This window comes from Ahaetulla prasina, chromosome 3, assembly GCF_028640845.1.
Source record: "Ahaetulla prasina isolate Xishuangbanna chromosome 3, ASM2864084v1, whole genome shotgun sequence".
NCBI lineage: Eukaryota > Metazoa > Chordata > Lepidosauria > Squamata > Colubridae > Ahaetulla > Ahaetulla prasina.
Window position 1 is genome coordinate 59,267,254 of NC_080541.1, and position 11,558 is coordinate 59,278,811.

At 35.2% G+C, this 11,558-nt stretch overlaps 1 protein-coding gene across 1 annotated transcript in view; it reads right to left on the reverse strand.

Annotated features, from left to right (window-relative positions):
* MYOM1 (myomesin 1) overlaps positions 1-9,081 on the reverse strand; it is a 90,824-nt gene extending 81,743 nt beyond the window's left edge. The window contains exons 1-2 of the mRNA XM_058176286.1: positions 8,942-9,081; positions 6,503-6,926 (exon numbers count right to left, since the gene is read on the reverse strand). Coding sequence (XP_058032269.1) covers positions 6,503-6,888 — 386 coding nt within the window. The 5' untranslated portion in view covers positions 6,889-6,926; positions 8,942-9,081. The remainder of the gene's footprint in view (positions 1-6,502; positions 6,927-8,941) is intronic.
* Positions 9,082-11,558: the final 2,477 nt, after the last annotated feature.

Genomic DNA, 11,558 nt, shown 5'->3' on the forward strand with positions numbered 1-11,558 from the left:
GGTATATTGTAAAACAGAAAAGGGAGTGTGCAAGCAGTTTATTAAATTTCTGTTTTCCATGGTGTTGGCAGGAAAGTGTTGTTTCTAGTGCAGGACTTGTATGAAGACTTGGAGGAAGGTGATGATATTCCTTGCAACCTATTCTCAGCATTTTAGGATCAGTAGAAGTGAAGACTATCATAGATTATACTGTTCTTGAAGGTTTTTGGAATAAAACCAGTGTTATAGACAGTATCAGCTTCAGGGTATAATAGGCCCCAGGTCATCTTCTGCCAATACATTTATATTTATTTTTATAATGATTCAGAAGGAGGGGTAGCATTGTACCTCCTAATTTTGATGCCCTGCACTGGTGTTTTCTCAGCATAAAGCCAGGACTGAGCATAGATGTGTCTTGAATTATTTCTTAAGAGACACTCAAAATAAACTTACAAGAAAAAATATGTAAAAATATATAAAACACGAAGAATTTGCATAAGTAAATTCTGGGTGCCGCTTGTGTACCACAAAGAGTAAAACTTACAGGGGAGAAATGATGGCCAAGCATAGATCTCCTGCCCTCTTTTTAAAAGTTTATTAATGGTTTGATAGATACTTGGTATACACTGTAATAAGCAATGCTTATAATATATTCATATTAAAGTATGTAGGGACATTATTCCAATTCTTTATATTGCAATACTTCCCTTTCAGTCAAGCATCACAGATGGAATGCCCACTCTACAGATAATCTACATAGTTTAATTTGCAATACTGATGTGGAAATACTCAAAGCAGAGCTGTGGTGGCGCAGTTAGAATGCAGTAGTGCAGCTAACTCACTGCTGCTCACTCTAGGAGTTCGATTCTGAGGTGCTCAAGGTTCCATTCTTCTGAGATAGGTAAAATGAGGACCTAGATTGTGGGGGCAATATGCAGACTCTGTAACTGCTTAGAGAGGGCTGTAAAGCACTATGAAGTGGTATATAAGTCTAAGTGCTATTGCCAGTGCTAAAACAAGTATAGAGTCTTAAAAATACAAAGCTAAATTTTTAATGAATTAATTATTTTGCACTACAGAGGTAAAATCATAAATGCACAGTATACTGACAAATTGGATGTAACCAAATTATTTATAATCTTTAATTTCCACTGTTTCTGAAGACAAAAAATTAAAAGTATACCACTGATGCAAGCTTGCATTTGCTTGTAGTGAAAACCATGCCATTGTTCATATTTATACTTTAGTTTCCAATCTATCTCTACCCAAGCTTCTGTTGGGTAATTACAATCACTGTAATAATTATTATTATCATTAATTATAATAAAGGAATTTTATTAATCTAATTATAAAGGAAAGAATGCTTTTCACAGGTAAATTGAGAAAATTACTGAAATATATTTACCAAGAAGTCCTACTTTTTCAAGGATGCCCTAGTTAAATATAATGTTACATCTTTATCACTGTACACAGTCTAACCAACAGTTCTCCAGAGGAGAAGCATAAAAGTGCAACTATTTTAAACCTAGTTTTAAAAAATGTTTTTTTCCAGACAAAGGAAAAATGGTACCACCTGTCAATCCCTGAAAATCAGGTATTTACTTGAAAGAACTATGTTTGGGCTGGGAAAAATACATATATAAAAGCTATCCAAAGGTTATAAAAGAAGCTCTCTTTGAAATGAGAGAACACTGAAACATACTTCCATGGGGAAATATTACTTTAAAGAACCTTAGTTGCACATCTATAGCTGACAAATAAGAGTTTGAAATTTGTTTTTGAAAATTGAGAAACAGTTTTTCACCCATAATAATCGAGATATAAGGTATTATTAATATTTTCATAAATTTCCTGAATAGCCCTATAAATTTTCAGCAGTAAAACAAGAGACAAATTTATAGGTCCTTAAGCCCTATTCACTAAAGGGCTTAAGCAAGAGACAAATGTATAGCCTTAAGCCTATATATCACTATATAACAAATGTTTATGTTTTTCATTAGTTTATAACATATTTTTTAAAAAAATATGGATCCACTGTTATTTGGGGGGATTTTTACAAGTATCTTATTATATTTTAATTGAAATTCCTAATTTATAGTTAATCTTACTAAGAAATAGAAAGTCCCATTGATTTTAATAGTGAGCAAAGAATTGTCTTCCAGCTAACCATCATCTTTGTAGAATTGGGATATCTCTGGGGCTGTAAACATTCTAAGGAATGGGCAAGCCAAATATTTAAATAAATATTTTTTTTAAGAAATGGGATGGAGAGAAACCTGTTACTTCTAAAAGTTAAGCTCAGGGGTCTGGAAAAGCACTTGGAGCATATTATCATTGGGCATATTGTTAAGTATTAATGTATTATTAGAATAGAATAGAATAGAATAGAATAGAATAGAATAGAATAGAATAGAATAGAATAGAATAGAATTTTATTGGCCAAGTGTGATTGGACACACAAGGAATTTGTCTTGGTGCATATGCTCTCAGTGTACATAAAAGAAAAGATACGTTCATCAAGGTACTATTTGATTGTACTTTAACAAGGCAAATAAGGCTTTTGAAATCGAAGCATACTTAGTCCTCTTTACGTAGCTTATCCTGAAGGTTATTTTCCTATTTGTGCTGAGCTCTCTTTCTATTAAATATATATTTGGCAAAATTTGTTATTGTGGCAGATATTTTGGAGCCTCAACGCCAACCTGTCTTACACTGAACTTCTTGGAGATCTTCTTTTGGGACTAGGCCCTTTTCCATGATAGCTACTTTTGGGCAAGCCAGAAAGCAATGGCAGCAGACTTGTAATACTAATAAATGACTTAGTCCTACAAGATAAGCCTTCAAATGGAGCCACAGACCTCTAAATGTTAGAAAGCATTGCTTTACTCATCAGCTACTCACCACATTATAAAAACTATCAAGTCAAGCAATTTAAAACATTCACCGTGAGGCAGCTGAAAAATGTAAACTGCTTCTTAGCCTGCAGGACAAGTTAATTAGGAATCAAATATCTAAATTCCCCCCATGCCTCTTTCTCTACATCTCAGCTGATGACTAAAGATATAGGTGCCAAAAGGAACTTCTTCAAGTTACATTCAGTCTGCTGAACTGGGCTTTCCACTCTGGCCAAAGTACAGAAATATTGTAGTATTTGGCCATAAGATCAAGAAGTTACTAACAACCGGGCTTCTGGGTGGCGCCACCTTTCTCGCTGGGTGCTAATTTATGGCACTCCGCATTGAATATGGTAAAAGCCGGATTTAACAACTGATCCCGGCTTCATTTCTCTCTCTGGTTGAAAGAGAGAGACAGAGCAAGGGGGAGGAATTGGGTAGATTCCCCTAGGGGCTTTGTTTTTGTAATACAAAGTCCTGAACGGTCGAATCCCCTTATTTACCCCTCCCACACCTCCAGTATTCTCTGCGCTCCTGAAAAAGCAGGAAAAGAGGAAGGTGTCCACTTCTGCTAGCAATTGATTTCTTTTTGTGGATACAAAAAGCAGGCGGAACAAGTGTGAGGAACAATTAATGGTTTGCAAGTATTTTTGATTTTCTGACTTCCGCCCCCTCTTCAGTTTCGTTTTAGAGAAACTGAAAGCAGAGCGATACATCAAAGGGAGCTTTGCTGTTGAATCGAAACTGAATGGAGATTTTATCTTATTGTGTTTGACTGTGGACTGTTGGATTATATTACACTGTTTAAGTACTTTACAAGGGGATTCTCAGCAGGAATTTTGTTATGGAGGTTCTTTCAGAAGAATGGATTCGTGACTTTATACAGGACTACACAGAAAGTATGTATTTAATTATTCAAAAATACGAATTGATAAAAAATGGGGACGTTTTGGATGAGAGTTTGGAGCAAATTAACCAGTGCAATTATTCGGAAAATGGAATGGAGGACATACAAATAAAAGTGGATAAATATGAAGATTTGATCGTGAAGAAACAAGGTGATCTAAAGAAGTTTTCTTTAAATAGTTTGGATGAGCTGCCTGAATTTGTGCTACAGGAGATTGTCCTCAAATGGAAAAGACTCACAAGCTTAATGTTTCCCAAGAGTTCTCTTTTTGGACTGATGGAATATACGGCAGTAATTTTTGGATTTCTGGACATAAGGAATTACTAGGAAATATTGTGATTGACTTTTTAAAAGGAGCAACGAAGGAAAGACAGAGATTAATGCACCAAAAAAAATGGCAAGAGACAAAAGTATTATTTTTGAAACAAGGTTTTTTTAAAATATTAATAGACAAAATATTAGTGTCCCCGAAAGGCAATTTGTGATTATAAGAGACTAGATATTTGGATATACTGGATTTTGATGAGGAAGGACTAAAGTTGAATAGATATTGTAATTAATTAAATAATATTGTAATTTTCTCTATTGAAATTTTATAAATTTTATAATCTGTTGTATTGAATTTTAAATAGAATATTCTTGAAAGATCTTATGTAAGAAAGACTTGGGGGGGAAATTATATGGTTATATGGTTATAGAAGCTATAAGAGATATTCTCTGAACTGGATTGGATTTTTATGCTTTAGCTGGTTTTAAATATTTTAGGATTAATTTGTTCTACTGATTTATATATTTTATTACTGTTTATTGTTAATTTTTTGAAGGATTTGGTTATGTAAGGAGGAAGTCAGAGCTAGAGAGGGAGAATTGGTATAATAGTTTTGGGAAAAATTTTTTTTAGCATATGTTTGTTTTATTTTTAACTATACCTTGTGTTTGTTCCGGGAAGCCAGGGGGGAGGGGGGAGGGGGTTTGTGAAGGGAGAGGGGTTGGGGGGAAAGGGGGAGAAATTATTATTTTTTGTAAAACTTTTTGAATAAAAAAAAAAAAGAAGTTACTAACAACCAAAAACTAACACTTTTTAAATTAATTTTTATATTACAGAAGAAAAGAATCAGTTATACAAGATGATAAAAAAGTTTAAAAATAAAAGACAGTAAGAACGAATTATAATCGTTGGACTTCAAGTAAGGAATTTATCTTTTTATCCTTCTCACTGGCAGCCCTGAAGATTTTCCAAAATGGCTTCAGGGTTGACAGGGAACCCTGACACTCACTACATAATCTTATAAACGAAACTAGCCATGAATTCTTGCTATTAAAGAATAGAATAGAATAGAATAGAATAGAATAGAATAGAATAGAATAGAATAGAATAGAATAGAATAGAATAGAATAGAACAGAATTTTTTATTGGCCAAGTGTAATCCAGTTGATGTTTGGACATCTACCATTAAAACTGTTTTCTGAAGCTGAAATAACACAGCCAGTAAAATAATGAATGTGATGATATATTTAGCAGTATCGATAATCTAATTATACAGGTTGATACTGGGCTCACCCACAAGCCTAAATCCATCTGATAAATTAATCACTTCAGAAAAAAACATCCTTTTCTTTTAAATCTGCTGAGAAATTGCACTGCATTTCCTAACTGTATTTGGTTTCAACTGCCAGCACAAAATTATCAGAATAAAGTATGAATTTAAGTAATGGAAAAAATAATTCGTCTTTCTTTATCTTCGAATAAGACTACTGTAGTCAATGATAGCTGATATAATTCAAATACTATAATTCAAACAGTAGTTAAGTTAGATGGGTTCTTTGGCAACACCAATAGATGAATTATCTTTAATTCTTTGACTATAGCATTATAGAATAAATATCGTGTTAAATCTTACGAATTCAAAGCCAAAATACACATAACACAACAAGTATATGCAACATTCCTGTAATACTTTTCTCCTCCAGAAAAGCAGCAGTGGGATTAGGAGCTAGAACACAGCAGAAGCACTAAGTAGAAAATTTCCCCTCCAGCTATTTTATTTATAATCAAATATTTGATTAAATTACTTTTCCACCCAGAGGAAGATGTATAACCTTTCTTTCCATAGACAGAAAAGCAGCTGTGCTGAATGCTCTGAATGAGGAAAAAATGGCTAAGAAGATTTTGAGCAATGTTTCTCCATTTCCTCAGTCAAACCAGAGGTGAAATCCAGCAGGTTCTGACAGGTTCTGGAGAACTGGCAGTGGAAATTTTGAGCAGTTCGGAGAACCCGCAGCGGAAATTTTGAGTAGTTCGGAGAATCAGCAAATACTACCTCTGGCTGGTCCCTGAGTGGGATGGGAATGGAGATTTTGCAGTATCCTTTCCCCGGAGTGGGGAGGGAATGGAGCTTTTGCAGTATTCTTCCCCTGCCATACCCATCAAGCCACACCATGCCCACCAAGCCAGGCCCACAGAACCAGTAGTTTAAAAATTTGGATTTCACCCCTGAGTCAAACTCACAAACTACATAACTGGTTAAAGTGCTATCAACAGATTCGTTTATGATGGATATAACATCCATCGTAGTGTACAACATGGCGCATAAATGGCTTTACAAGCCAATTATACAAAAACATTTTGTAAAAAGGTAATCTGAGAAAGCTGGTTTATGATGACATAATTTGAAAATGGATGGGAAGTTGCCATACTACATAAAATTGTATTTTACTCTACCCGAGACTGTATGTGTCGTATCCAAGACGATATGCTTCAGCTTTCTTATTGATCAATTCAGATCCATGATGATATACTTCGGCTTTCTTATTGACCAACTCAGATCCTAGACTGTAAGCTGAAGATCGTTTACTGTGAGCTGCAGATTTGTGGGCATGAGCTTCTGTTAATTCTTGGCTGGCTTCTGTAGATTTTTGGTCAGAAAAAGCTGAATCCTGACGATAGGCTGCTGCACCTCTGTGACTGTAGGCAGTAGAGCCATGTGTATAAATGGCAGATTTGCGCTTTTCTTCTTTCTGATATTGACTTAGTGTGGATTCCAGTTCTTTGTGACGATAAGCTCGGTCGAAATGCTGATGGTGCCTCTGATAGAATGGTAAAGACATTTTGGCTTTCTCCTAATCCAATTCACACTTTGGATAAACTGAAAAAAGATAACTAGTTAGTCATTATGCTCAACTCATACAATATGTTTTATGCTTTTGTAAAAATAGAAAAACCATCAAATGAATATTTTTTTTAATTTGCATTTATATCCCGCCATTCTCCGAAGACTCAGGGCGGCTTACACTGTATTAAGCAATAGTCTTCATCCATTTGTATATTATATACAAAGTCAACTTATTGCCCCCCCAACAATCTGGGTCCTCATTTTACCTACCTTATAAAGGATGGAAGGCTGAGTCAACCTTGGGCCTGGTGGGACTTGAACTTGCAGTAATTGCAAGCAGCTGTGTTTTAAAACAGACTGTCTTAACAGTCTGAGCCACCAGAGGCCCTCCATTTTTCTCCATGAATTTATCCCAAAAAAAAAATCTGCTATCAAGATATAACATAAAAAACACTAACAATATTATACAATATCAAATTTTAGGAACAAAAGATTCACAGGGATATAAATCAAACTTAAAATGTGCACAAAAACGTCTTAAGAATTCCAATTACAAGAAAAATCCTTTTTTTTAATGACTACTGGCATCTCTTTTAAAAATGCAGATTCGGAAATCTGAATGTGTTTCTGTGAAAAAAAACTGGTAATGGATACTGGTGAAAAATAAAACAAAATATCCATTTAATCTAATGTAAAATCCTATTAAATCCTATTAAATCAAAGCAGCTCCCATAAAAATAAGTTTTTCAGTTATTAGCTATTGCAAAACAAAGAAGCAGAGGATGGGAACCTGTAATTGTTCTAAATCCTAATATAGGGAGAGTTTGCATTTTAAAATATTCACCATTCTAAGTGTGATTTATTTATTATTTTTGTACCTGTTGGTTCTCTTTTATGAGTATTAATCCAGAATGGAAACTAATAATCTCTTCTTATTCATTGGCCTCTGAAGCTGAAGATTTATACAATTATAATTTTGTTCAAGAGCCATGTATGAAATGTCATCCCACACATTTTTAAGCCTCTTGACCTTCATTTTCTCAGTCTTTCCTGCTTGTGGGCCATTGCTTAAAAACACTATTCACTCTACACATCACCATCAGCTTTACAATTTGTGAGGTTTGTGAGATAGAATTTCAGAACATCTTTATGCAATTTAATGGACATTAAGTTAATTTTGCATATATGTCAAAAAACAAAACAAAACCCAAATACTGATAATCTAATTCTTTAAACAATAGAAACTATCCAAGGAAAAAGCTTCTCTGATTATAAACCTATCCAGTTGGAAGAAGGCCTTATGAAGATGCTCTGCTGTCTTTTCTGGAGTGGCAATATGGGTCCTTTTCTTACATTAATCCTGGTTTGTGAAACACACATTCTTGGGAATTTCTTTACCCTACTCTCTTTAATTTTTTTAGGAAAAATGTTGAGAAATGCCTTTCACCAGTCTTTTACGTATTAAATGAATTTATTATCTATGTTGTTAAATTTAGTTCAGTAAAAAAAATTTTTTTTTTAAAAAGTGAGTTTTTTCAATAAAGAAACAACTACTGGTTGACATATTTACATTCATCAGAACATAGGTAGAAAATATCAGTGCTAACAAGATATTATAAAACTTCTTATATTTGAATGGATGAAAGCAAAAATGGATTTGAAAAGTACGCTGAAATCTCTATGTAAGAGAATATTAGCACTTTGGTAATCTGGAAAAAAATGAAATAAGTTCTCATAGCACAAATCCAAGTGTAGAGGATACTTGTTGCTCAGCTAATCTTTTTATTTTAGCCATTACATCAAATATGAAAAATATTTTAATAGCTAAATTAGTAAAATACTAAGATTTTTCTATTATTTAGCTTTAAGATTCCTTTGGTCAGTTACCACGGTTACCAGACATTTCCCAGGCTACTGCTGAACTCATAATAATTGCACAAAGGTAACAATGATCTATGCAAGAATGAGAAATGAAAGAAAAAGTGGCATTTTGTCCGCAATTTAACATACAAAGGAAATACTTTTGAGCAATATTTATGTAAACTTACCAGAAGCCAGGTTCAGTATTATAGTGTTTCAATTTTGTACGTGGATGAATGAGAGGAAGAGAGAAAACTAATTAAATATCAGTCTAGCAAAGTGGAAGACAGGACCTGTGTTGAGGATGGACTCCTAAGTCCAGAACAAAAATAATGCCAGCAGTCACTGGAATGTGAAAGCAACACTCGCAACCTTTTAAGGCTGCAAAGGCTGTTAAAAATAGCAATAGCAAAGAGGGAGCTAGAATGCTCACAATCTTTCTGCAAATATATGATGACAGCAGCTTTAAGCTACAACTTTTCTGTCTCCAAATCTTAACTAAATCCTTTCTGACAGCTTAGAAACGATGTAAATATGGTTGTGCTACTTTTTAAAAACAAATAAATAAATCTAATTTAGAAAAGTGGTAGCACTAATACCATCCCTCTAGAATAGAATTCGATTTCAGCTAAATCAATTGGTGACAAATATCTACATCGCCTTTCCCATGTAATTTTGGGAAATTGTGTTTTCACAAAGTTGCGGGGTTCCTAGTTGTCTCAGAGAGCAGAACCAATTAACTCTGAAGTTAAATCGATTTGACATGTGCACAAGGGAAGCTGCTGTGACCATTGTTTTTGCAGTGCTTCCTCAAGTGGACAGAGTGGATTCCCTCCTCATGCTGCTTTGGTTTCCCCAATTCCTGCCAGCCAAACAGATCAGCAGCCCTAACAGTGATCTTGGTGGGGGTTTTTTTTTCCTTTTCCCATCTCTTTTTCTTCCTCCATCCCTTATTATATACAGCTAAGTCTCCACAGAGAAGAGCAGGGATGGAAGTGGAGAGTTGGCTGGCTCCTGGTTTTGGCATTCTACTATTAGTTGGTTGGAGGAAAAGTTGATCAGCACAAGAAGGAGAACAAAAGGACCATTGCTTGGTACTATGCAGTAGGGCAGAAATGATAACTTCAGTGATGGGGCAAAGGCAGTGGCTTTAGAACAGGGCTAAAACAAAGCCCTTCCTAGCATTTTAATATATTTTTTTCAGTTTGAAAGCTGAGGTTCACAGTTATCTATTTATTTATTTATATTTATTTAATTAGATTTTTATACCGCCCTTCTCCCGAAGGACTCAGGGTGGTTTACAGCCAGATAAAAGAACAAGAATAAATACAAGATAAAATAATATTTAAAAAACTTATTAAATTGGCCCAAATTAAAATATAATTAAAACAGTAAAAACCCAATTAAAAACTAAAATCCTACGCCAGTCCTGCGCGAATAAATAGATATGTCTTCAGCTCGCGGCGAAAGGTTCGAAGGTCAGGAAGTTGACGGAGTCCTGGGGGAAGTTCATTCCAGAGGGTGGGAGCCCCCACAGAGAAGGCCCTTCCTCTGGGGGCCGCCAGCCGACATTGCTTGGCGGACGGCACCCTAAGGAGTCCCTCTCTGTGAGAACGCACGGGTCGGTTGGAGGCAATCGGTGGCAGTAGGTGGTCCCGTAAATAGTAAGATAAAGTTCCAAATTAAGAACATAGTGTCAAGTTTATTTAGGAATAAAAACAAATAGTTGTTGTTGTTAGTTGTGATGTTGTGTCCAACCCAGTGTGACCCCATGGACAACGTTCCTCCAGGCCTTCCTGTCCTCTACCATCCTTTGGAGTCTATTTAAGCTCACACTTACTGCTTCAGTGACTCCATCCAGCCACCTCGTTCTCTGTCGTCCCCTTCTTCTTTTGCCCCCAATCTTTCCCAGCATTAGGCTCTTCTCTAGTGAGTCCTTCCTTCAACAAATTAGGAGCCTTAAATCAAAGGTTGTCCAGTTTATTTGTAATTAAGCAAATTTCAGCTATTTCCTGTTTTTTTAAATGTTTGTCTCATAAGGATTTATTTGGAATTATGTTCTAACATGTCAAGTCTAAGACAGCTTGATAGTACCTCCTAACTCTAGATCTGGGACACATCCTCTGAAAGACAGATATATTGAAGTAGTATTGTAATTGTGATCATCATCATTGAGTTTAACTATCTGATTAAGTACGTCAGGGCACTATGCTGCAGTGATAACTACAGGTAGTCCTCAATTTATGACTGAGTCCAAAACTTAGGTTGCTAAGTGAGAAATTTGTTAAGTGAGTTTTGCCCCCATTCTGTGACCTTTTCTGTCAGATGTGTTAAGCGAACCATTGCAGTTGTCAAATTAGAAGCATGGTTGTTAAGTGAATCTGGCTTTCCCATTAACTTTGCTCGTCAGAAGGTCACAAAGGGGGATCACATGACACCGGGACACTGTGGGTGTCATAAATATGAGTCAGTTATCAAGCATGAATTTTGATCACATGACTGTGGGGATGCTGCAACAGATTTAAGTGTGAAAAAATGTCTTAAGTTGCTTTTTTCAATGCCACTGCAACTTTGGATGCTCACAAATAAACTGTTGTAAGCTGAGGACTGCCTATATTCCAATGGCTGGTCCAGCTAGTTTGTCCTGCTTTTCTTCTCCATGATTTTTTTCTCTGTGATTTTGCAGTTGATCCAACATTGTCTCATTAAATCAATGAACCACCATAAACCTAGAAGATCATGTTTCTTTCAACCCTTACATCTCCAAGTATTTATTTATTTATTTATTTTGTCACACAGTATATA